Source organism: Canis lupus, chromosome 9 (genome assembly GCF_003254725.2).
Source record: "Canis lupus dingo isolate Sandy chromosome 9, ASM325472v2, whole genome shotgun sequence".
Lineage (NCBI taxonomy): Eukaryota > Metazoa > Chordata > Mammalia > Carnivora > Canidae > Canis > Canis lupus.
In genome coordinates, this window is record NC_064251.1 from 5,559,483 (window position 1) to 5,586,666 (window position 27,184).

The window sequence follows — 27,184 nt, forward strand, 5'->3', positions numbered from 1 at the left end:
TACGGTACCAATGCTCTTGTTGCTGGACCCAGGCCCAGGAAAAGAGGAGCACCACCAGCTCACAATGTGAACCAGCTCTAGCCCTCTAGCCCACCCCTCAACGCCCCCCCCCCCCCCGCTCCCCTACATTCCTATGACACCCTCCCAGGACTCTACTGTTATCCTTCTCATCCTACCCAAGATAAGAGGAGAAAGAGTTCAGGGTTCCCCCTAGGCTCTGGGATTCAAAACATTAAAAACTGCCTTGTGCATAAATGGTATTAAAAAAAAATTACCTGTGTTATTAGCTATTGTCTTTCAAAAATAAACCAATCAACCGTCCTTTTGGTCCACCTTATTCTTGGAAACAAAAGGTCTGATTCTGGGGTGAAGAATCACAACTCTCAAGGGGTAATCCCCTCAGAGATCTGCCACTGCCCACCCAAGATGCTGCATTCTCTGTTCTTTTTGCTGTAGCCTCTGGCCACCCTGGGCCTGTAGAGTATGCTCTGGATCACTCAGACAATGCATCGTTTGTTAAAAGGTTCTGTCCGTGCTCTTTAAAACATTCTCTCATGAAAAGGACCATACAGTGAGCAAACAGCAGGCGGAGAGGGGTGGGGCAGGATGAAGGGAAAGAATGAACAAAACAGCACCAGTAACACCCAGCAAGTACTTACTGGGTAGCCACTGTGTGCCAGGCTCCAGGCCACTATTTCTTAGCCCTGAGAGGCTACCTGGACTGTCTGGTGAGAACCTAGCACAGCCTTGCCTTCTTCTCTCCTTGTGCTGGGTTAATATTTTCTTAGCAGATAAGGTACTTTGATCTCTACTCAGAGTCTCACTACGATGATAAAGAACTCAGGGCTGAGGATATGGCTCCGGGGGCTTTGCCAATCTCTGTTGCTGCAAAACACACCTGCGTACACTGCAAAGCCCAAGGTGGGGGCAGAGTCTCCACATGCTGCCTGTGCCAACTCCCACGGTCGGCAGCGGGTTCTCACTGGGTATGCCACAACCGCAGAGCACTAGACCTGCCACTTTTGGTGAGGGCGAGGATCCTGTCCTGGACCAGTGCAGCTCAGAAGCAGTTTCCCCCAGGGGACCCCATGCTCCTCTTTGCCTGGTCCCTTCCATCTCCTGACTCCTGAACCAATGATGGCACCCACATCTGGCTGGAGTTCAAGTCTCATCTTGACTTCCTCAGTCTTCTCAGCCCTGGGAGAGACTGGGGTTCTCAGCCTGAGGTCCAAGCAGGCTGCAGAGGCCAGCTGAGAGTGGAACTGGCCAGGGCGAGCTGGTACTTGTTATTTCTGGAGGGCAAAAGCAAGGAGAGACTGGGTAGGTTCTGGGCACATGGAGGGTGAAGCACTCCCTTGGGGTGGAGAGTAGATGTGTACATGACAGAGAGACAAAGAATGCCCTTTGGCATTTGCCAGGAAAGCCTTTTAGAAAAACAGGGTGTGATGCCGTTGCTCAGCAACCCAACCACACTAAAGCTCCAGTGGTATACAGCGTGACAGCAAGGGAGAGCCCCTTTAGAGCTCCTGGGTTAGGAACAAAAGAATTCCTACAAAGTAACTGGCAAGTGAAGGGCCAGTCAGAAAATTAGGTAAAAATTTTCCCATAGCTTCCTGGAGCAATATTTCAGTGATTCTCTTTCCTAAGTCCCAGCATGATTTGAAGTAGAAGACACAAACCCACATAAATGGTTATTTGAGCAGCCACAAAGCCTCAAACTGTTTTCCTAGGAAATTCGTGGAGAAATGTGTCCAGGTACTTGGCGCAGCTCCAGGTACTGTAACTGCTCTTGGGTGTGCTGGGGGCATTCTAGAAGGCCAGCTGTACTCAGGATCTGAGAAGTCTATCTTGGTGATTCATCCTCTGTGCACACCCAAGCCAGGAAACAGTCATGGTATCCATAGCTGCCAGGTATGAATCTGAGCCGAGCAGCTAGTCAGCTGGGGTTACGTAATGGTGGGGAGTAAGGAGTGCCCAAGGCGGGGGGGATCGCGCAGTGGGTACTGTGGGGCTGGGAGCAGGAAGCAGTGGCGTGCTTTCTGGTTCACCAGACCCACGGAGAATCCAACTGGCTTACCACCCCAGGCCACTGTTCCAGGCATGACCACGGGGCATCAGTGGGGCATCTGCAGGGCATGTGCATTCAGCTCTGTCAAGTGGCCACAGTGCTGGAGAGACCCATGAGTCGGCTTCTCTGCTTTCATCTGCTCCATTAAACCTGCGGCTGTCTACACATATGAAAATCCTGCCCATATCTGGGGAGCAATCCAAGAGTCCTATCTCCAGAGTGACTAACAAAAGGAGCTGAGTTCAGACAGAGCTCAATTATTACCTCGTCAGTGAGAAATACGTAGGAGGATATAAGAGTATGAGGCTTTAAGACCTACTGTGGTGAATGGAGACAGAAATTATGGATGGGGGTAATCCCAGTGAAAGAATATACTGAGCAATAAAATGAAACTATGGATATGCCCAATAACATGGAATGATCTCAAAAATATATGGTATGTGAAAGAAGCCAGACAAAAAAATAAGGTGATAATTTCAATTCTATCCATGGTTCTCAACGGGAAAGGGGGGGGCAATTATGCTCCCTGGGGCCCTGAGGGGATGTTTGGCAATGTCTATCTTTTTTTTTTAATTTTTTTTATTTATTTATGATAGTCACAGAGAGAGAGAGAGGCAGTGACACAGACAGAGGGAGAAGCAGGCTCCATGCACCGGGAGCCCGACGTGGGATTCGATCCTGGGTCTCCAGGATCGCGCCCTGGGCCAAAGGCAGGCGCCAAACCGCTGCGCCACCCAGGGATCCCTGGCAATGTCTAGAAACATTTTTCCCCTGTTACATCTGGTAGAGGGAGGGGAGAGCTAGGAGCATCCTGAGACGGAGGATGCTAAAATTTCGTGTCAAACACAGGCCAGTCCTGCCACAAGGAATTATCTAGCTAAAAATGTCAAGGGTGCCATGGCTGAGAAATCCTGATTTTTATGAAATTCTAAAAAAGGCAAAACTATAGTGAAGTAAGTCAAATGCTGCTTGCCTGAGGCCAAGGGAGGAATCGGTCTGCCCTGCTTGCAGGAGGCTTTGCTCTGCTTCCTCTGCAAAGCAGACCAGCGCATCCTCTGAGTGCCATTTTTCTAAGGAGTGAATGCTAAGGTCTAGGAAAATTCTGATTTTTATAGGATTTGAAAAACTCACACTTGGGGATAAAGGCAGAATCCTGCTGAGGGTCTGGGCTATTCATTGTGGTTTGTTCCTACCCAAGCCTTCCTCAGAAAACAAATGTAATGAAACAATTTTCCATTCTTTTAGTTAGGGAAACCAGAATGGTTCCCCAACCTCCCACATCCCATGAAAGGATCCTGTCCAAAAACAGGACAGGTCCAAGGGGCTGCAAGCCACAAAGCCTCCATCTGGAAGCACAGGTGTAGGTTTTGTCGTCTACCTTTGAAGCAAAGCCCGGATAAGCAGGACCCCTGCTCAGTCACTACAGGGAGGGAGGGTCATCCTCTCCGTGAGGTTGGGACAGGTGTTGGCAGAGCTGTTACAAAGTCCATGACCAGGGGATCCCTGGGTGGCGTAGCAGTTTGGCGCCTGCCTTTGGCCCAGGGCGCGATCCTGGAGACCCAGGATCAAATCCCACGTCGGGCTCCCGGTGCATGGAGCCTGCTTCTCCCTCTGCCTATGTCTCTGCCTCTCTCTCTCTCTGTGACTATCATAAATAAATAAAAATTAAAAGAAAAAAAAAAACAAAGTCCATGACCAAACTAAGAGTTGAGGGACTTTCTAAAAAGGATGAGGAGGCTGGAGTTAGCACAGGAATGGTATGACATGTGTGCCATTTTTTCAAACATAACTGCCCTGCCCTCCCAAGTCACAAAAGGCCCTAGACTCTGGGGCTATGTACGAGGCATGTTCCCTCTTGGCGACAAAGTGAAGTGCCAGCAGAGGCCACATGTTTGCTCCTTGAGCATAGGAATATGCCAGCAAAACAGGGCGGGGGCGTACAAGGACAGAGGACAGGCCTAGGGCACAAGGGGAACGCTCCCAGCTGGAGGGGGCCCTCAATCCATCTTGACAACATTGGCAACTGACCAGAGCCCAATGAAATGCACCATGAATCCGATTTTCAAAGAAGAATTGTTCCCTGGGTGTCTTACTCAGACATCTTAGGAAATGCCAAAGGCCCTGAGAGAGCACATGAAGAGAAGGCTCTCAGCAGAACAGTGGCCTTGGCTGAAGCAGAGAGAAGCCCCAGGCAGTGGCAGGCCTGGGCATGGCTGGAAGCCAGTTCGCTCTGGGCAAGGCTCAGAGATCTGCCCCTGAGGCTCCCCCTGGGGTACTTACCAACTAATTCCTGAGGATCTCGCTTTTCTACTTCGGGATTATCCTGTAAACGAGAGACAAATACAAAGAGGTAAGCCTGGGACTCCTAACCCTCAGTTCCTCTCTTCACTGAAACCACTAAGGATTTTAAGGGAGGAGAAAAGGTGCAGGCAACACAAGGAACCTAAGAGTGAGCTGGTGCTCTGGGGGCCTTCTGGGGCCCCTGAACCTCCTACACCCCCTTCCTCATCAGAGCAGCCAAGATGGTCCAGATGCCCACTTCAATCCCTCCTCCACAGCCCCCAGCAAGGACCAGTACCTACCGATGCCAAGGAGAGCAAATGCCAGCCACCTGTCACCTGTACACCTGGACCCTGCCTGCTGTCTCCATGGGGCCTGGTCAGCCACCCCTACCCAGTACTGAGGAAGCAAAATGTGGCAACTTTGTAACATAAGACTAGCAAGACTAAAGCACAAAAGACTATCTGCTTCCAAGAGATTTTTCTTACTTTCAGTTTAAGCAAAAAAGGGAGACTTTATATAAGGGGCTAGCTCCTGGAACCCTGGAGCAGGCAGGTACTGGGCCGTTAATAAGGGACTGAACCAGGCCCCAGGACGGCCCTGGCACAGGGCAGCTTCTCTCCTGGCTCACCTCTTGGCGCTTTACATTGGCTTTATATCTCTCCAAAGAAAAAGCTTTCTCTGATCCTTAACGCAAACTTCTGCCCTGCAACACCCACTTCTACAGGTCCTTCAGCGACGGCCGGGTGCAGAAACTTTTAAAAGCAAAGGTTTCTTATCAGACGTTTTTCTGGATTTGCTCTGTATTTCAAAGCTCAGAGTAAGTGCTTCACCTAACCAAATTCACCCGGAGAAGGCTCCGGTCCCAGCTCCCGTCGCAAGCCCAGGCAGTGGGGAGGCCTTCCCTTGCTTCCATCGTCCCAAATGCCCAAGAACAACAACACACCTGTCTTCCCCATCTGGCGGGGGGGGACATCCGGCCCCTTACACACAGTCAGATCAGGAGGTCTCAAGTGCCACGACATGCTAATGAGCAAAGTGGCAGAAGCTGTGCTCACAACAAGCTGCTGGATCTTATTTCTTTCTCCTTTGGTTGGTGGGGGAGGAGACAAGACAGTAACAATTCTGGAACAAAGTAAAATGGGCACATGGACACAGCTGCAGACCTCTGTGTACTCCACTTACACGAAGAGATGTTACATCAGAATTAACACTTCAGAAAGGAAGGTGCCAGGCAGCCACCAAAAGCCCTCCTGTGCGATGGCTCCATGCCAAGAGCAGAGTAGTAGTTCTTAGCCTGCTTCCCCAAAAAGTCCCTCCCAACTCTGGGACAGGCCCAAACCCCTCACTCTTCTGAACACTGCAGCTATTCATTCAACCTGGATGGGCCTATCCTCCAGGCCCGGCTGCTTAGCAACCCATCTCCTCCAGTCCTTACTCCATCCCCTGCCAGTCAGGTGGGCAGAGGGGAGGCAGGCCTGCGCTAGGGAACAGAGGGTTGGGAGCCATGCCTGAGGAGTGCTGTGCCAAATTCAGGTTGATCATCAATCAGCTGGTCTACAGAGAGTGCCCGTCTCCAGCAGCCCCACAAGAATCCCTTTGTAGCAGTGACTCCAAAGGAACCAGTGTTAAAAAGAGTGTGGCAGCAACAAAATGCGAAGACTGTAAGAGGTCCTTAAATATTCCCTCTAGGGGACAGCTTTCTGGGTGCTAATTGTGAGAAAACATCAGCACAAGATTGTGGGTACATTCTACCTCCCCTCCCTTTCCAGACCAGTTGGCTGGTATTCTGAGGACTGACCTTAACCATTCAAAGGCCCCCTGGGGGCTCCTTCCCAAAGCACAGCAGGGCACCAGCCCCTCAGCTGGCCCCAAGAAGGAGGCAAGATGGCCAAGTGGGAATCCTACCCGGCCTACCCCAGAGGGACAAGGAAACGCAGTTACCAAACCTGTCTCTTCTCAAGGGAAAATACTTGTTCTCTTGAGGGTTCCTTGGGAAGGGTGAAAGAAAGGCTGTGAGCTATCCCGGGGGCCTCCAAGCAGCCTGTGCCCCCAGTGAGGTGGGGTGGGGATTCCCACATTTCACAAGGTCCTCTCCTGGCTCAGCTGAGGATGTTTAGTCACATCTCAGGGAGAAAGGCAATGTTAGGGCAAAACCACCAACAGGAAGGTGTTCTCTCTTCTTTCAGTCTTTCCTTTTTTGGCTTGGTTCCTCATTCTTTCAAAATAATCTTTCTACACAAACACAAAAAGTGATAAAGTTGATAGTTGGTTTCAATTTGCCAACAGCTCTGCTTTTTTTTTTTATTCTTACCATGCACAGGCATGCGCACATGCACATACATGGGTGGGGCGTGTCCAGGGCATACTCAGGCCCCATGGAGCTATGGACTCTTACTCAACCCCAAACCCAACATCCCCAGAAACAACCCCCACTCCCCATCACTGCAGAGGAATTCAGCTCCCTGATCCCTCCATGCAAAGCACCAACCTATGAACCATGGACCCAACTCGAAGTGCAAGAAGATTCTTTTGCCTTAAGAGAATCCTAAAAACTGAATATATAAATGAGCCACCATGAACTGGAAGGACTGGAAACCACAGAGGTTTTCACAAAGGTCTCCTGGAAAGACTTTGGAATCTGTGGTTGTTCAGATCCTCCTCCTCCCTGTCACAGCCACCTACCGGACTCCTAGGCATGGACAATGAAACAATGGGAATCTGTGCCTCCTGGTGGCCACACCTTGTTAGATTTTAGAATGTAATTCTGTCCTCTGACATGAATAAGCTGGGGTGTGAGCCTGTGGAACTCCTGGCCAAGATGCCCCCAAAGAAGCCAACAACCGACGTTCTTTTGAATCCAAAAGCAGTTTAATCCCACCTCTTGCCCTGAGCATTACAAGTATGCTCAGTTATGCCCTACGTGAAGGGCCTGGTGCCATACATCAGTGTTCTTCAAAGGGGAATGAGCCGAGGACTTCAAACGATGCTGAAGAAAGGTCAGCAATGAAGGAGAGTTGGTAGGTCTGCTGAGATCAGAGAGGATGACTGTCAAATACCCCAAAGATGCTTTTTGGGACCATTTACCCTCAACTGTCCCTTGAGGTAAATTTCATCCAATGAAAGCAGCCTCAGTTGGGAAGACAGGCCTGGGGACAGGTGGTCCACACTCAATACAAAGACCTAGAAAGACACCCTTCTCCTCCCAGTCATGCCTCAGATACCAGGAATTCAGTACAAAATGAACCAAGCACCCATGGTAGTTATTTTGGAAACCACCCATGAAAAACATCTGATGAAGTATTTCATATGACAGAGCTAAGGAGAGAGATGAAAGATTCACATTATTAAACTGCCAGTGGTTCAGGACAATGGCTATACAAACCTGCCATAGATTCTCTCTATCCCCTTAAGGAGGCTGAAAGGAACAGTTAGGAGGATACAAGTAAAAAGCAACAAGAAGCCACTGTTCCTTTTCTTCCCCCAAGGTGGTGTTTTGGAACCCACGGGGGTCCCTGTCTTGACTTGTAGGAATCCATCCCCCTGGCCTCCAGGTGGATATTCTCAGTTGGTCAAAGTCCTGAACCCAGGCAGGAGGCATGGAACCCAACCAGGAGGCATGTCCAGAAACCTGCACAGACCTGGAGGTGACAGTGCATGGCCTTCAGGTGTGGCAGGCTGAGGGGCTCCCCGGCAGTTCACCGGGAAGGTGAAAACAAAGCATCTCATCTAACAGGTCCTAGGGGAAAAGACCAGGTAAACCACCTCAGCTGTCTAGTTCAAGTCCAATGAAGACATGAAAAATAAAAACACACAACTCCTGAAGAAGCCAAGTGAGAACACGGGAAATGAGTGCTGAGCTGGTCAAAGACACCAATTCTGTGGCAAGGTCTCCCTGGCTGACTGTGCACTCCTCTAACCTCCCGAGGCTCCTCCTGAGCTTAAAGCCTCACCAACCGGGGCACCAGGACACAAAGTGGCCACAGCAGCCCAGAGGATGGCCATGAAGTCAGAGATCTGAACCCGCCCAACTTTGGTTCCTTAATCAACTGTGTCTGAGACCCATAAGAAGGCAGCAGCCATGACAGAAACCCTGTTCTCAGGGACTGTAGAACCTGGAATGTGGTTCCCTCTGCAGAGAACACAAAAAAGTCCAGCTACTCAGAAACTGCTTCTGATCAGAGGAAGGAAGCAGACACAATATGGCTCCATGACGTGGGATAAGCGGCCATTTGAGCTGGGAGGATTTGCTCAGCAGAGAAGTACCAGATCCTGGTCGTGAGAATGGAGGTTTATTTACAGCCAACAATACTCCATCAATCCGTCCCAGAGCCAGCCTCACAAAGCACGCTCAAGGGCCCAGTGTCCAAATGGAGACAAAGCAATGCAGCCTCCAGCAGCTGGATTCTGTCCAACCTAAACGTGGCTTTTTCGGCCCAGCTTTGGGAGCTTAGGCTCAGAGAGAGCACTCTGAGAAGAGGGCAGAGGGCAGCCTCTCCCCACTGCTGGGGAAGAATGCTACAGACTGTACATTTTCTGATAAATGACGTAATCTTGCTTCTTAAAAGTAGGGTGGCAGCCGGGGACGCAGATTAGTAAAACAATGCCTTCCAAACCTTCAATTCTCTCAGATCTGGGACTGGCCAAGTAGTTATTAAGTCCTGGTGAAATCTCACTTAGCAATGATTCCTCTCTGGGGCTCGAGGCCCTGGGGGACTCCCTGCAGCCATGTCAGCCTCCTCCTCCCAGCACAGAGCCGCACCAGGGCCTGGGGAAAGCCCGCTCCCTGGAACACATCCTCCCTATTCTTGCTGCAAGTAAGCCTCACTGAGGCCTCAGTCCTCAGCTCCAGGAAGTCTTCTTCCACCCCACTCCCACCCAGCTGATGAGGACATTTGCTCTATTCTGGGCTCTATCTTAGTTAACACTATGCTCCCAGCACCTGCAGGTTAGTGCCATGCCCACAACAGGTGCTTAAACATTGCTCAACATTGATGAAACACACACACACATATGTAGAGACACTCTCCTTTCTAATGGGCCAGTGGTCCATTCCTCAGCCCGGTTCCCCCCGCCCCCAGACTCTGGACCTATTTAAGTCCACAGTTAGTGTCAATGTGCGACTCAATGCCAGACAGGGAGGCAGCAGAGATGGACTAAGAAAGAGGCCAGACTTGGCGACAAAAAGCTGATGAGAGACAGGCAGAAGAAGGTGGCGGGGGCATCAATACTGAATTAAAAAAAAAAAAATCTAGCTTGTCACTCCTAATCCCAAAACAAAAATAATTATTATATAGTTAACTCATTTACTTATCCATAGATCATTTATCGAGCATTTATTGTATACCAGGCAGTGGGCCAAACAATGGGCAACTCAATCTCAGGGAATTAATTGTGTTATGCTAAGCACTTCAAGGAGACCATCTGATTCTCAGACAGTACCATGAAGTGTGGGCGGACAGCACTGCAGTTTCCAAAATGATAAGTATGCCTAGGAAGCCCCTTGAAGGCATCAAGATGAGATGAATGTGTGAGCCACTTCGGGTTGCCAAGAAGCAGCAATTCTGGAACTTCTGTCAAAATACCTCCAAGCTCCCGAAAAAAATTACTGTGATTTAACGGGCAAGGATGAGGCATAGTGAGGACTATCAGTAACCCCAAGGCTCAGCAGAAGTCACTGATCCCCATGCTGCACAGGACAGCCCTCCATGTCATAGACGCCCAGTGTCTATGCCCTGTTTTATCCTAACACACACACAGGGGAGCCTTGGAGAAAGCCCGTCACCAGCACATTTCCTTCAGTTGTATCCTGTTGGCCAGGATTGGGTCACTGCCATGGCACACTGCCGGCCTGGGGATGGAAACAGTCAACTTATCAGAAAAATGGGCGGAAGTTGGTGGGGCCACTTTGGATCCAAAGGACTCACCTATACTCCCAGCTTACTGACAGGAAGGCTCAGTTCCCCAAGCAGAGGTTTCTATAGGGAAGGGTTAAACAGGCATCCGCTAAGACAAATTAAGCTAGCTCTCAACCTGGCCTTGCAGACTGAAGAGGAAAAGACTTTCTTTTCCCTATCTGAAAAACTTAGCTCAACAAAGCCAATATTGCTCAACGTGGTGCTGATGCTCTGTCACATGGAACCAACCAGACTTCAACGTAAATGCAAGGCTCTGGCCAGGAGCCATTCCAAAGGAGAGACTTTGTTATCTGACTATTCCAAGTATAATCTCATATTTGATTCAAGACATCTGAAGACTCTGAGCTTCTTGAAAGTAGTACAAATTGTTTGAAGAGGGCCATTCCATTCCTCCCTCTTATACCTGGGGTGTCTGTGTTTGGGTATAGAGATCATCTTACATAAAAAATTTGAGTTAAGGGATGCCTGGGTGGCTCAGTTGGTTAAGCATCTGTCTTCAGCTCAGGTTATGATTCTGGTGTCCTGAGATCAAGCCCCATATTGGGCTCCCTGCTCAGCAGGGAGTCTGCTTCTTCCTCTCCTTCTGCCCCCTGACCTCTCTCAATGAATAAATTTAAAAATCTTAAAAAAAAAAAAAAAGAATTTGAATTAAGCCTTCAGTAGTGGGTCAGGTTGCATTTTTTTCTTAAAGGTTTTCCAATAAAAAGTGTTTCTATACTTCAAGTTGTTATTTGGGGCAGGGTGGAAGGGCTTGGAGTCAGACAAAGACATAGGAAATAGCTTTGTGAGTCTGAGGGCAGAAAAGTGAAGTCTTTCTGACACAACTCAACATGGTCACCAAATTACAATAGCATTATCCCAACTGAGAGGTCAGCCACCAAACTGAGGTGTTAAGATTAACATGTAGGACAAAAGTAACGTATGCCAGAAAGCCAGGAGACTGGAAAGGTGAACTGGCTGCCATCTACATACTGGCAGGAAGAAGAATTAACGATTTACAGGTCCAGAAGCAAAGCCAGTACCTTTAAAGCACGGTTTAGAAAACATTTACTTAACTCCAAAGTTAGGAATGCAAATGAACAAAATCTTAGCACAGCATCGTTTCAAGGGACAAGGATTAGAACACAGAATGAGGGTGGGAAGTGCTGGATCCCGAAGGACAGGCAGCTTGCTTTCTGCATCACAGAGTTTCAAAAAGATAAATCCTGACTAGGGAAGGAGGCACCCAGCCACACCTTGGTTAGTAATCTGTGGCATCTGGGCCTGAAGGGGAGAAATATGTTGGGGCTTGCACTGCTGAAGGCGGGCCGACTGGGCATGCAGGGGCTCCTTCTGGCTGAAGAACCACAAAGGAACAGGGTGAGGCTTCTGGGAGTCTGAGCTTCAGTTGACTTGGTGCAAGTGCAGTCAAGAAGGCCCTGCTGGCAGGTCAGTGGAGCCAAGGGGTGGGGGTGGGGGGGTCAGAGGGAGAATAATGGTTGTTCTCCTCTGCACGAGATCACAACTTCTAGCAATTACATTTCTACCAGCAGTGTTCAGCTTAAGATGTAAAAAAAAAAGATGTAGCCAGGCCGGGGATCCCTGGGTGGTGCAGTGGTGTTTGGGCCTGCCTTTGGCCCAGGGCACGATCCTGGAGACCCGGGATTGAATCCCACGTCGGGCTCCAGGTGCATGGAGCCTGCTTCTCCCTCTGCCTGTGTCTCTGCCTCTCTCTCTCTGTGTGACTATCATAAATAAATAAAAAAAAAAAAACAAACAAAAAAAGATGTAGCCAGGCCTTCTTTGGAAGGTGGCTAGACAAAGGACCTAGCTTGGAATTCAATCTGGACAACAAAAGAGCTACTTCCCTCTACAAAAGAGCTACAGCCTACACCCTCCCCCTCTCCCAATCTCTGTCTTGTCTGTTACTCAGATCAGATCACCACTTAAAATGATCGGATCACCACTTAGAACTACAGATCCCAGCCTGGGGTGGGATGGGTTCTCCCCAGCATGGAAATTCCATGACCATTTCATTTCCATGAAATTCCATGCCTATTTCTGCAAGGGCACCCCTTGCCTTGTTAAAGCATGAGGACTGAAGAACGCCATCCGGCTGTTCATCGTGGTGAGAGCAAGGAAACTCGAATGTTAAGTCAGCCTAGGCATTCTCAACAGTTCAAAGGCCACGTTACAACTTCCAACAAGAAGTTCAGAGTGGATGGCTCCCAATCCAGCAATGGTCAAGGGCCATTTCCTTCTCTGGTCCTAGGTGAGTCATGCTCTAAGTTTTTTTTTTTTTTTTTCTTTTCCCTAATCAGCACTCAAAGGATCATGAGGTATAGGAGGCAGAACATGGAGGAAGGTAAAATGACAAAACCAAGATGGAGGGACCAAGTACATATTCTCCCTCCCACGCCCTGAACAACACCACACTAGAAGCTAACACATACCATCCAACCTCCCAGTAACCCCATTAGGCAGACAAAATTATTCCTATTTCATAGAGGACTAAACTGAGGCAAAATCCAATGAAGTGGCTTCTCGCCCAGAAGTAGCAATGCTGCAACCCGAGTCTATCTGACCCAAAGCCTAGTAACACTGCTTCCCAATATCCTCCCTCTAGACTATGAAGTGGCAGATAATAACGGTTTCTATGAAGCCTTTGGTTCAACCACTGGGGAAAGCCAGCATCAACAACTAATGAGGAAAAATATCTTTCCAGGAATGACTCCATAGTAGGTCACAGAACAAAGAAGTTAAGCTCTCAACTTAAGGAGAGGACAGCCAGAAGTGTTACCTTTTAACTATAACGATTAGGGGAAAGAGCTCAAGGGTCCCCAGTGTTCCAGCGAGTAATGTCTGAGTTGACCTGAATGGAATGGCTGGTACTGAAGACTTAATCATATTAACAGCGGGTGGGATGGGTTCTCCCCTGGCCCTGAGTCTAGAGACTTCCTGGGAGCTTACAGAAGGAATGCTACCAAATTCTGACTGCTACTAAGCCCTCCTCCCTTAACGGGTGAACGATCATGAGGACTGTGAGGAGAACTCAAGTTTTAAAAAACGAGTTATAGGGATCCCTGGGTGGCGCAGCGGTTTGGCGCCTGCTTTTGGCCCGGGGCACGATCCTGGAGACCCGGGATCGAATCCCATATCGGGCTCCCGATGCATGGAGCCTGCTTCTCCCTCTGCCTGTGTCTCTGCCTCTCTCTCTCTCTGTGACTATCATAAGTAAATAAATAAAAATTAAAAAATAAAAAAAATAAAAAAAAAATAAAAAACGAGTTATAATAAATAAATAAATAAATAAATAGATAGATAGATAGTTATTTCTTCTGACCCACATAAAGAGTACACTATGTGTTCTGTCCAGAGAGTCTAATCAAAAAGAAATTGCTTACATGCAATCTTACTCAGTAACAACTTTAAACATAAAATAGTTTTTGCTACTACAGTGTACTAATTCTGGTTTCTATTCTAGCTGGCTCATTTGAGAAGAGCTATGGGAACTGATGTGAAAAGTGTGCTAATGACTGGTCTCACCCCTAAAATAAAAGCTGGATCTCAACCTTTTATCATTCCCCTTTGATAGTATTTAAACAATGACAAAAATTTTTTTTCTTAGAGCGGTTTCACTGAGATATAACTCAAGTCCCATTCGATTCTTAAGTGTTTAGCTTTTAAATTTTCACTTGTGTCCCATTATTAGTTCTGAAAATGTTCATTACTCAGTTGGAAACAAAACTAGATGCAAACTATATATGCTGTTATATAGGCAAACATAAAAGTACAGAAGAAAAAAAAAAAGTACAGAAGAATGTAAATGAATGCACTGTCAGGACTGTGGAATATTTTAACTAAATATTAAATTCCTGCTACTGTAATAATTTGGCAATAAAATAAAAACAAAAACAAACCTTGATAGGATAAACACCAGAAAAACCGTACCATATAACCCCATCAGATGTCAAAGACTTCTAAGAAAAAGTCTACATTATGCTCTAACAGATAAGCTCTGCTGTACTATCCTGAAAAATAATTCTCAGAACATTCCACAAGCATGGGTTGTCTGGAAGCTCACAATGCAAAGGCACACAATAACCACCGTGAAGGCTGGAAAGGGACTCATGGTTCCTATGCCACACCATACAACCTGCCTTCCCACCTTAAAATTTATTTATTTGAGGTAGAGAGGGAGAGGAAGAGAAAATGAACATGGGAGAGAGGGGCAGAGAGAGAATCTCAAGCAGCCTCGGCACTGAGCACGGAGTCCGATGTGGGGCTCGATCACAACCTGAGCCGAAACCAGGAATCATACATTTAACCAACTGTGCCACCCAGGAGCCCCAGAGCCCGTCCCTCTTAAGTATTCTTTACAATTTATAGCCAGAACACGTTCTGGAGTCTCTTTCCTTAAATGGTCGATGAACAGAATGAAGGATTTCAACTGGAAGTGCTGCCCACGTACAATTGCTGGTAGGCTCCTGAAAGTTCTTCCTAAAAATCAGTAGTCAGTAACAAATTCCTCGGAAACAAGCTCCATAGGCAGTTTCCAGGCTCCAGATCAATGAAGCCTGAAAAGATCAATAATAATGCTGGGTCCAGGGAGAGGCTGGAGAGGACAGGAAAGGAAGTAGGAGATTACTGAGTCAGCTCTACCCATCACAAATCCCTCCTCTAGACTTCAAGCCAATTCATAACAAATGGTGACTGAGACACTTGACCTTCTTAAGGGAATTCAAGTGTGTGAGGTACAGTCACTGTACTGCGCACTACGCTGAGCCAGGCCTCCGGGGAGGGTGAGAACCTTACCAAGTCCCAGTGTTCTGGAACTCCGAGACAATCTACCAACGCAGTTCCTAAACTGCCAGTTTGGGAACTGTTAGGAACTGTAGCAAACTCACAAAGGTACAAATGACATTTAAAAATTTCAAGGCAGGGGCGCCTGGCTCAGTCAGTTGAGAGTCTGGCTCTTAATTTCGGCTCAGGTCATGATCTCAGAGTCCTGGGATCGAGTCCCATGATGGGCAGCTCTGCACTAGATGTGGAGCCTGTTTGGGACTCTCTTTCTCCTTCTGCCCCCACCCCCTTCCACTCTCTTCCTCTCAAAATAAATAAATAATTAATTTTTTAAAAAGCCCTTATCATTTTCACTTGTTTTTTTTTTTTTTTTTTTTTTTTTTAAAGATTTTATTTATTCATGAGAGACACAGAGAGAGAGAGAGGCAGAGACACCGGCAGAGGGAGAAGCAGGCTCCATGCAGGGAGCCTGATGTGGGACTCGATCCCGGGTCTCCAGGATCATACCCCAGGCTGAAGGAGGCGCCAAACCACTAGGCCATCAGGACTGCCCTAAAGTAATTAATTTCAAGGGAAAAACAGCATTACTCAACATCTATCAAATACCACACAAATTCACATGTTACCTTTACCTCAAGTGGCTACCAAATTGTGAGAAGAGTAATGTTGATTGTTTGCAGCTAATTGTGAGGTATTTCTTTTGGCCTATGAGAGTTCTGTGAAAAATTCCTGAGACACCAAGGGTGCCATGAACCGAGAAAATGTGGTAACTTCTGACCTACAGGATGAGGGCATCCAACCAGACCCAGTTTTGTTAAAACTGGCTGCCAACAACTGCATTTTAGACCATGGACCGGACGTCTACACATGTCACATCACCTGGTAAAGGAGGCATTACAGATGAACTGAGGCAGCTGTAGCCATGAGCCAGTAGTCCCACAGCTGGAGGGGAGCCAAGCCAGTGCTCAATCTAGGTCTCCTGACTCCAAGTCCACTAACCTGGATCAAAGGAATGACCCCACAATTCCTCACTATTTTCAGGGTCAAAGAGTCTCAAAAATGTTTTTTTTGGGGGGGGGCACCTGGGTGGCTCAGGTGGTGAAGAGTCTACTTTCGACTCAGGTCCTGATCCCAGGGTCCTGGGATGGAGTCCCATGTTGGGCTCGCTGCTCTTCAGGGAGTCTGTTTCTCCCTCCCTTTGCCTCCCCACCCTGACTCAAGTTCTTTCTCTCTCAAATAAAATAAAATCTTAAAAAAAAGAAATAATTTATGTAATTAGGGTTATACACACCTTTAAAAAAATGCCGGAACTGTACTTTCTCCCACCCGATGCCACCTCCTTGACCCAGAGATGCTATTTTGTTTTGACAGATGTTTGCTTTTTGGGCCAAGAGGATTCTTTCCCTGGGTCAAAGCTGGGACTGCAGCACCTCAGGGAGGCCGGCAATCCCACCCCAAAAAGTGTAGCCAGCCCTCCCAGTTAGCTGGCAGCGGGCCGCTCCAGCTTTTCCATGCCAGGTCATCAATGCCCGTGTTTGTTTTCAACGGAAGGGCGGGTCAGAGACAGTAAGCCAGTGGAAATACCTCCATCCACAGGAACTGTGGGAGCAGGGGAAAAAAAACAAGGGAAAACGTTCCAGTGTAGCCGACACAGAACACGGACAAAGGAGAGTGGGAAAAGGAAACCCATATGCCAAGGGCAAACAGATGGAGGAAACACTTAAGCCATCTGGCACCCCTGTCCCCACACAGTAAAGAGCTGAGCAGAGGCCTGCCACTTCCGGTCTGTTTTTTTCTAGGACAGCAGTGCCACCTTCTGTTGAGTAATCAGATCTGAGTCAGGCCGCTGACTGCAGAGGTGAGACCAGAAAATTGGAAGTTAGATGAAAAAAGACGCGATGGAACACAAGTGCTGAGGCATTCTGCTTCCCGCGGAATGCTCAGCCACCTCCTTTTCTCTAGTTAGGGGCAAACTCAGCACCCCAGAGCTCGATCTTGGCTCCCCAGGGTGATGGGTCAGGACCAAGGGCTCCCCCCAGAGGTGGATCTGGAGTTACCATTTCTTACTCCAACCCCCAAATGGGGAACTTTGTGCTCAGAGGTAACCCCAAACATCACTGATAAAAACTAGGGCAATTCCCAGTCTTTGTATTCTACACTTTTACTTTCCAAAGTCAGCAGGTAATAAGTGAGGTTAGAGAAGGATACTCAACTTTGATTATCCATAATGCCCAAGCCCCCTCCCAGGACACCACTTGGGGGGTTAGTCCAAATCCATGTTTCTCTAGGACATTCTTGACAAATGCTTTCTTAAAACTTGTCTGAAAAAGGTCCAGAAGCAGGGAGCTCACTACCTTGTGAAGCAAATGTGTCCCCTGTAATTCTTGTGTGTTGCTTCAAGTTCTGCACATGGCTCTCACTTCCCCTCCTGGACCAGACCTTCACACAGCAGACACAACTGCAGGCTCTTTCCCGGTTGCTTCTCTTAGCTCCCTAGCTTCTCATGGCATGTGGTTTCTAGTTTCTTCAACATTTAGGACTGCTCTCCTCTGAATGCTCTCCGGTTTCAACGTGTGGAATTCGCTATTCCCAGACAGGCCCAATGACAGAGTGACCAGCCTGGGAGGCGAGCCATGGGACGTACTGGTGGTGGCAACTAACGTCACTAAACACCAACATGCCAGACACCATTAAGCTAATTGTCTGTTCACGTTTACTCAGTTAATCCACATTAAATAAATGAGGCATATTTTATTATGATGCTTGTTTCCTGGGAGACGAGCCCTGAGGTTAAGAGACTTCCCCAAGGAAGGTGGCATTCCAACACAGAGCTCTGGCTCCAGAGCCTTAACTTCCTACCCTGGGGCTGTCTCGTCTTACTCTGGATATTCTACCCCTCAATGCAGCTCAAGGCCCCCCTATGGCTGACAGCTCACTGGACACTTCCAAAGCAATGCAAACAGTCACCAAACACCTATTTAGTATTCCCAACCCAAAGGTCTAGTTTCTGAAAAATAGGGGTTCTCAAAGTTGATCTGTGGACCCCAGGGGGTCTGTAAGGTCAAAACTATTGCCCTAATATTAAGGTATCCCTTGCCTTTTCACTGTGCGTACATTGACAGGGGCAAGGGCGGACAAAGCTGGCCCTTTGGAGTAAATCAAGGCAGATACAGTGAGTTTTAGCAGTAGGCATACTCTCTCTCTCTCTCTCTTTTTTTAAGATTTTATTTATTTATTTATGAGAGACACACACAGAGAGAGGCAGAGACACAGGCAGAGGGAGAAGCAGGATCCATGCAGGGAGACTGACGTGGGACTTGATCCTGGGTCTCCAGGATCAGGTCCTGGGCTAAAGGCGGCTCTAAATCGCTGAGCCACCGGGCTGCCCATGTAGGCATACTCTCAATCACAAAAAAAATCCAATTTCATTTAAGAATATCCTTCTTAAAATGATTAATCTTATTGAGTCTTGACCCTTGGGTACACGTTTTTTTTTTTTTTTTTGCATTTTGTTTGATATGAGATGTCGCATCAACACCTCTGTACACCTCAAAGAAAAGCACTTAGGTGAGGGAATTACAAGCTGATCTAGGTGCTTTCTCCATAGAGCATCATTTTTACTTGGAAGAATGGCTGACAGACCAACTACAGTTGGTCAGATTTGGGTAGCTGGCACACACTTTCTAAAAAATGAAGCCTGTCACATCAAGGAAAACTCTATTTATTGGTAATGATAAAATTCAAGATCAGGTAAGAATAAGCATCTTGGAAAATGTGTATTCCCCACAGTGGGCAGTTTCCCAAAACTTAATGGCTTGTCTGATGAGATTAGTGAGGTCATTAACAAATGTAATTAACAAACACTAGATCTGCACAACTCAGTGAAACAACTTTGCCTGAGGTGGAATGGAATATCATGACTGGATGAGAGAGCCATTCAGAGGGCCAGGCACACCGAGGGGACTCGAATAAAGCAGAATACAAAGAGTTCACATTCCAAGGTGAGAGTAACTTTTTAGGAAATCACTGCTTGGATCCACAATCAATCATCAATCGCCTAGAGGGCTATTAAAATATTTCTCCTTGGGATGCCTGGGTGGCTCAGCTGCCTTCAGCTCAGGGTGTGATCCCAGGATTCCCTGTGGGGAGCCTGCTTCTCCCTCTGCCTCTTTCTCTCTCTCTCTCATGAATAAATAAATAAAATCTTTAAAAAAAAATTTCTCCTCTTTCCAATGACCTGTGTCTAAAGCCAGATTTTTTTTCAACCACTTCAACCAAAATAAAACATCACAACACACTGAACGAAGAGGCAGTTGTGAGAACCTAGCTGTCCACCAAAGTGGACGTTAGACGTTAAAGACACCCGTAAAATGGCAAAACAATGCCAGTTTTTGCATTGACTTTTTTGGGTTTCAGAAATAGTTACTTTTTGCTAATATAGTTACTTATGTTAATATATAATGGGTTCACTCATTTTTTAATTAATTAATTAATTAATTAATTAATTTATGAGAGAGAGAGAGAGGCAGAGACACAGGAAGAGGGAGAAGCAGGCTCCATGCAGGGAGCCCGACGTGGGACTCCATCCTGGGACTCCAGGATAGCGTCCTGGGCCAAAGGCAGGCGCTAAACCGCTGAGCCATCCAGGGATCCCTTATATAATGGGTTTAATGGATATTTCAAAAATGCCAAATATTTCAAATTTTTGTTTTAACTTCTACGATAGTAAACAGTAATAGATAAAACCAAAATGAAGTGAAGCTCTTTGGGATCCTCGGTTTTTAACTGTGTTAAACACACCAAAATGTTTTGAGAACTGCTGTGGTAAAAAAATCAAAAGCAGATTTTAAAAAGCCAAAGAGGCTGCACCTGGGTGGCTTAGTCAATTGAGTGTATGACTTCAGCTCAGGTTAGTGATTCAGGGTTGGGGTTGTGGGACTGTTTGGGGAGTTGCTTGTCTTTTTCCCTCTGCCTCTCCCCCGCTTGTGCTCTGTCTCTCTAATAAGTAAATAAAATCTTTTAAAATAATAATAATAGGGATCCCTGGGTGGCGCAGCGGTTTGGTGCCTGCCTTTGGCCCAGGGTGCGATCCTGGAGACCCGGGATCGAATCCCACGTCGGGCTCCCGGTGCATGGAGCCTGCTTCTCCCTCTGCCTATGTCTCTGCCTCTCTCTCTCTCTCTCTCTCTCTGTGTGTGACTATCATAAATAAAAAAAAAAAAAATTAAAAAAAAATAATATAAAAAGCCAAAGTAGGAAGGAATGCCATCTGGTGGAAAAGATAGTTTATGATACCAATCTCTTTGCTAATAAAGTAAATGACACCTCTAGTCCATTTGGTGACATATCCTATTTTAGAAACTTCACATACTTAAGGCAAAAATATTCAAAACTCAAGATTTGGAACTCAAAAATATCATTAATAGTCGGGGCACCTGGGAGGCGCAATTGGTTAAGCGTCCAACTCTTGGTTTCAGCTCACGTCGTGATCTTGGGGTCATGAGACAGGGCCTCACGTTGAGTCAGTTGACTCTGTCTCCCTCCCTCTGTCTTCCCCGTGCATGCAGGAGCTTTCTCTCTCTCTCAAATAAATCTTTAAAAAAATGTAAAATATTAAAAATCAATTAAGTATTCCAGAAGAGTTCAGGAATAGAGGGAGAGTTGGGAGGGGTCTGAGGCTGCTGCCTGAAGACAGTCTGATGCCAGCTCAGACAGGAGAGGAAGCCAGCACCAGGGTTAAGGCATGGGGAGCCCAGAAGACTGTTTACAGACCTTGGAGATACCACGGACATTCATGAGTTTTGGACCTAAGGACATCTGAGCCAGAGAGTTCTGGCTCGCCCCTTCCACATTCATCTGCCAAAAGAACTACAAGTCACCTTCAGGGCAGATTCTGTGTTCTGTCCCAAGAACAGAAACTTTCAGAACACTTCTCATTCCACAACCAGACCTGAAGTTCCAATGACTGAATAAAATACAGTAAAGCACACCACTCAAAGCCTAAGTATAAATGACCCGTCTTTGCAACATTCACGCGGTACTGAGAAAACCTGGGCACAAGACACATTAACAATCTTCCCAATTCTGCCCCCACGCCCCTAAACCCTGCTGTCCTTCCTTGTTCTCAGGGGATTTGTTGTTTAGCTTGCTGTATTCCAGAAGGGGTGACAGCGAAGTACCTCACTTCTCTAGCCAACTTCCCCAGGAGGCCTTCCAGCTTTAGGCAAAGGTCAGCTACTGTACACACAAAGGCTCTGGGGGCCCACACACCCTCCTCTCCCTCCACACTGAAGCTCCAGCACTTGGCAGCTCCTCAGGTTTATCTTGTGCATGGGCTCTAAGGCCCCCACACCCCAAATATGAAGACAGAAGACCACTACTGGCCATCTTCATTCCGCAAGCCCAAGCAGAGGTACGGTCACCCTTGACCTAAGCCACAGGTCTGCCCTTCAGCTTTGGATGCTCCGATGAGTGAAGCCTGGGCTCCTTACTTGACATAGAATGGAGTGGCATTTGCAGTACCTAGGGCTCAAACTTGTTCTCTCTTTTGCATACTGGTGCCCAAACTTTCTTCCTTGGTAAATGTGTTATTTGCATCATCCCACAGCCTTTCATGGGCTTATTTCAATGGTTGCACACAATTCGATCCAATCTCAGAATCAGCTCAAATTTGGAACAGCTCATGCTATATTTTTGGATATACTACCGTTTTGATTATAATTTGGTACAATTTTCCGAAGTTCTACTATGTTGCCTTGAAGGCTTCAGTTAGTTTCAAAGCAACTTTTAATCACAAAACTTGGCCTGTATTCCCCAGGCCTGGAGTGATGGAATTAGACTTTCTCTTTGAAAAAGAAATGTTTGTGGGGCATCTGAGTGGCTCAGCGGTTGAGCGTCTGCCTTTGGCTCAGGTCATGATTGTGGGGTCCTGGGATTGAGTCTCACAGGGAGCCTGCTTCTCCCTCTGCCTATGTCCCTGCCCCTCTCTCTGTGTCTCTCAAGAATTAAAAAAAAAAAAAAAAAAAGTTTGTTCCCTAAAGAATGTTTCCTCAACAGGCACAGTTGTACTGATGCTCAGTATACAGTATAGCAAACCTACCTCACACAAGGGGGTAGGTGTCTCAACCATCATCACAATAGGTCAAGGAGCAGACAGAAAATGCTAATCATTCCCAGTTGCTACCGGGAGGGAAATATCAGAAATGGTGATGTTGTTTCAGAAAGACCAACTGTTTACCTAAAAGCGGATGGGCACAAGCCTGGGGATACAAGGATTAGGAGGAGCTTCTCCAACAGTTGGGGAGAGGCCTCACTCTCTCAGACCCTCTCTCATAGTCCTTCCTCACTTCTAGAGGACTAAATAGTACAAAAGGCACTCCTGGATTCGAGAAACATTCCCACATCTAAGTCACCTGCAGGTGCAGTGATCCCACCAAGCTCACCTCGCTGCAGAGCACAGGTAGGCTGCTATGCTCAGCCAAGGCCTCTTGCCTTTCTAGTCTGAAGATATGGCACTAGCTGCAAGGCTGGAAATCCAAGCTGCCTGAGGGCTGACTCCCTCCATGGTAACCTCCTTTCTTTAGAAACCTGCTTTCATCCCGGATAATGTACACGTTTGTACAGTGCATTAGCTGGACCAACATAGGTCCAGACATAGGAACCGAGCCACAGTGTTACAACGCCTCATTTGCTTCCGGCCACCCCACCACAGCCAACACCAAATACCTTTGGGTCATCAGCCTCAGGTTTTTCAGTCTCTGAATCGTCATCTTCCTACAAGACAAAGAATTTAGAGGATTAAGCTTAAAGGAGCGGGCCTGAGAGTTCTCACATGCATAATTAGGGTCTGGAGCAATGTACCCAGCCTGGGCCATCCCACCAAGAACCCCTCCCCTCCCCTATGACCCAGAACTAGAGAAAGAGAAGGGGGAAAGGAGATGTTCTGGGAGGTGGGGGAGGGGGGTGGGGGTGGAGAAAAGAGCACCAGCAGCTCAAAGTCATTACTCCAGCAGTGTCATAGTCTACAGCAATGGAAATGCCTGAGATTAAAAATCACACACACAAAAATGGAAAAAGGCTGCAATGTTTCAGAAAAGAGTAAGAGCAAGCCCCATAAGATAAAGCAGGCATAGGGTTTCCAACGAAATATCAATTATTTAAAACCTGGAACATGAACCTCTTTTTTTCCTCCTTTCCTTTGCCTTTCATACACACAAGTACATCAGACTCAGACCTACCATGACATTGTTCACGGTCAGACTAGCATGACCCCCACACAACCACACCTGGGAACTTCCACCCAGGAGCATTCACAGCTACACCAACAACAGGTCACATGACCAGGGCAAGTGACCCAGGGAAGGACTACATAGCCACACCTGGCCTTTCCTGGGTCTCATAGAACTGTCACTGACCTGTTCTATCCAGTCTTGTTCCTGATTCAAATGGCCTGCCTGACACAAAGCACCATATGAGCAAGGCGTTTTCCAAAGTGTGTGCTGGCCTCACACGAGCCAGCCTACCATTTCACCGAATGAAGGTCAAAAATCAGCTACCCTATTAGGTAGCTATATCCACATCTGTTCCCAGAACACCCCAATGCACAAGAGCCTTTAACTTAACACCCAGGAAAAAATTAAGTTTCATTTGAAATTGCTTTTTTTCAATCGAGCTACACTCTAACCCAAACATTAAATAGCACCCCAGATGCTAATATAAACATCATCTGTGAGACTTGAACAAGGTACTGATGGCTTTGAGATTTCACTGTCCCTCTAGGTGCCAGTGAGCCCAAAGGTTTAAATCCAATCTCCATGATTCCCTTAAAATGTAATCAATCATGCCAGAAAGTCAGTGATATAGCTCAGCCAAATACGATTACATTTTTAAAATGTCTATATTGGGATCTGATGAGAGGATTTTACTAGAATATGATACAAAACTTAAATAGGATGAAAATTCTAAGCAAAGCAACATGGAGCGACACTTTAGAAACACATCATGCAAACTTATCAAGAAAATACAGTGTTAGGCTAGCATGTGTGCACTTAAGAAAATTTGCAAAGCTTTTCTAAACAATTTTAGTCAATTCTAAATTATTGGCATTAATGGTGGGGCTAATGATGTGAGAATATCTTCCAAAAGAGCATCAAATACAAAACGCTTTTTGGTTTAATCAGAAACTATTTTAACGCTAATATTTAAATATCAATGCATAAAAAAGTTTCAAACAAATAATAAAGTACATTGAGTGCTTCAGTTAAAAGTATTGCTGAATAGCCAGATTTCACTTTATATGACTGTGCTAAGCACCAGCTTGAATCCTTGCTTTCTCTCCAAACTTAAATTCTGGCTCCTGAGGCTCACTCAGGTGATAGTGTATCCAAAGGCTTTCTGGTTAATTAAGACACAGTTCTCTTTTCTTTGTTGCCAGTACATACTGAATGTCAGGCCAGATTTGTGCTCAAGAACTGAGGGCACTCTGATAAAAAGTGCCAAATAAAATGTCAAGAAAGAAGTTAAGAAGGATCAAATCACAAATAAGAAACTAAATAATTTTCCTCCCTAATCTTTTTAATGAGCTGAAAGATTTTAATAAACCCCAACTAAGATTAAAAATACCGAGTTGACTGCAGATATCAATGTTAGGACAAATGCATTGTCACAAACAGAATAAACTCCCTTAATGGGGAACGACACGAAACACTCATTGATATCGGAGTTAAATAAAATAGTCCACTATCTTTTCCCCCAAATTTCAATTCAAAAGTTAATTCAAGGGACAGCCCCGGTGGCACAGCGGTTTAGTGCCGCCTGCAGCCCGAGGTGTGATCCTGGAGACCCCGGAGTGAGTCCCACATCGGGCTCCTTGCATGGAGCCTGCTTCTCCCTCTGCCTGTATCTCTGCCTGTGTCTCTCTCTGTGTGTCTTTCATGAATAAATAAATAGATTAAAAAAAAAAAAAGTTAATTCAAAATGGTCCAGATGAAAACAAGTTTCGTTTTCAAACAGAACTACCGATAACCAACCCAGTTTCCTCAACTGATACCAAACAAAAAGTGGGGGAAGGGTGGGGAATGATGTTAGCCATGGAATGGAACATTGTTGGTACAGTTCGAAGGTTTCTGACAAATGAAATGGTGCTTGGAGCAACTCTGGATTAGAACAGATTTACTTACCGACTGCTTGCTGTTCTCATCCTCCTCTTCTTCATAACCATCTTCATCACCTCCGAGGCGAGAAAAGTCATCCTCTCCATAGGCTTCAGATACTAATCCACCTTTCTCCTCTGAAACAGAGGGAAAAAAAAAGAAAAAGAAGAATGAATGCGTACAAAAATGCAAGACGACATTTCCGTGATTCGAGCGGCCAGAACTACCTTTGAATGTCTTAAGTCTCATGTAAGCGACTATAGGTTTGGAATGTACCTTTGGAAAGACCAGAATTTAGTGGATGAAATCATCAAAAAGAACATGGAAAAAAACCAAATGCTAAATTCTTTCTTTCATGCTTTCCATTCACCTAGTATGCTGAGGACCTCTACTATTTCTATTACTACTGTTGCATGTTTTTAGAAAACCTTTTTAAAAGATTTTCCTTATGTATTCATGAGAGACAGAGAGAGAAGCAGAGATACAGGCAGAGGGAGAAGCAGGCTCCATGCAGGGAGGCCGATGCGGGACTTGATCCTGGGACTCCAGGATCACGCCCTGAGTCAAAGACAGCCGCTCAACCGCTAAGCCACCCAGGCGTCCCAGAAAACCTCTTTTGATATGGGTATCTCTACCTTCTATCAGAGGCAGTAAAACTTGTCTTCTCATACAAGACCAGGCCTCTGTTGCCCTCATTTTTGTGTGTCCTCCGCTAGGAACAGGAGCTTTAGCTGGGGTCACTCGGAGGGGCTACCAATCATACCTACTTGAGAAGCAAAATCTTCTTTTCCGTTTAAACCAAAACAAACAACAACAAAAAATATGAAATGCTACAAATTACTGGGAAACACCAGAGAACCTCCTGACTGGAACACACCACACAAAACTGAGAGTAGCTAACCTCCGAATGAGGAAAGGAAGGCCCAGATATGTTAGTTAACTTGCTGCCCTCTGATTCCAACGAAATCTGTTCCCATTTTCTAACACTGTGATTCTCAATCTGAGTAGCGTTAACAGTATCACTGATGGGTCTTTAACAGCTCACAAAATAAGGGAATCACTGAGGAGCATTAAAAAACTCACAAGGGGATCCCTGGATGGCTCAGCGGTTTGGCGCCTGCCTTTGACCCAGAGCGTGATTCTGGAGTCCCGGGATCGGTCCCCATATCAGGCTCCCTGCATGGAGCCTGCTTCTCCCTCTGCCTGTGTCTCTGCCTCTCTCTCTGTGTCTCTCATGAATAAATAAATAAAATCTTAAAAAAAAAAAAAGCTCACAAAATGCCCAGATCCTACCACAAACCAATGAATTACTCCCTCGCCAGCGAGACCAGGTATACAGATTTTTAAAACCTCCTAGATGGCGTGTAGGGCACATTCCCAACGCGAAGTCATAAATGCAAAGACACAACCTTTATCACCCTCCACGTACGTTCTACTCATCGCTCTCCCCGTTATACAATGAACCCGGAGGGAATAGGTAGCTTTGGATCCTCTCCATCCTTCGTCCATCCCTATGCCCCACGAGGCCCGGCACGGAGAAGTCTTTCAATAGTGTCGGCAGAGCAATCTAATCAACGGAAGGAGATGATCCATCCACTCTTATTCTAAAGCGTCTACTCTGTCCCAAGCAGGGCCTCGATCGCGCTTCGCGGCTCCGGGACCCGGGACTGGGGGCACAATGACCGTCTCTTTCTTTCCCTTCCCCCCTGCTAGGGGACCGGCACTCCAAGCAGCCACCTGACCCTCCCCTTCCAGTTCCCTACTCGCGCCTCACCAGCCGCGCCGCCCGCCGTTTCGACTCCAGCCTCGCCGTCGGACTCGGGCTCTGAATCTTCCGCGTAAACTGCCAGAGACGACAGAACATTCTTCTTCCCCGCCATCTTACTCCCACAACCCCGGCGAGCCTCACTCCTATGACTTAAAAAAGCCGACTTCCGTGCGTAAAGGCGACTTTTTCCTATCCCAGGAGAACTCGCGCCGGTTCC

At 46.8% G+C, this 27,184-nt stretch overlaps 1 protein-coding gene across 2 annotated transcripts in view; it reads right to left on the minus strand.

Moving 5' to 3' along the window:
- LOC112672806 (SAP30 binding protein) overlaps positions 1 to 27,158 on the minus strand; it is a 36,068-nt gene extending 8,910 nt beyond the window's left edge. Inside the window, exons 1-4 of one of the 2 annotated variants that reach the window (XM_025467993.3) lie at positions 26,974 to 27,158; positions 25,227 to 25,336; positions 22,774 to 22,821; positions 4,349 to 4,391 (exon numbers count right to left, since the gene is read on the minus strand). In XM_025467993.3, coding sequence (XP_025323778.1) covers positions 4,349 to 4,391; positions 22,774 to 22,821; positions 25,227 to 25,336; positions 26,974 to 27,079 — 307 coding nt within the window. In that variant the 5' untranslated portion in view covers positions 27,080 to 27,158. The remainder of the gene's footprint in view (positions 1 to 4,348; positions 4,392 to 22,773; positions 22,822 to 25,226; positions 25,337 to 26,973) is intronic. The other variant, XM_025467994.3, reaches the window with a different exon arrangement.
- Between the last annotated feature and the right edge of the window lie 26 nt (positions 27,159 to 27,184).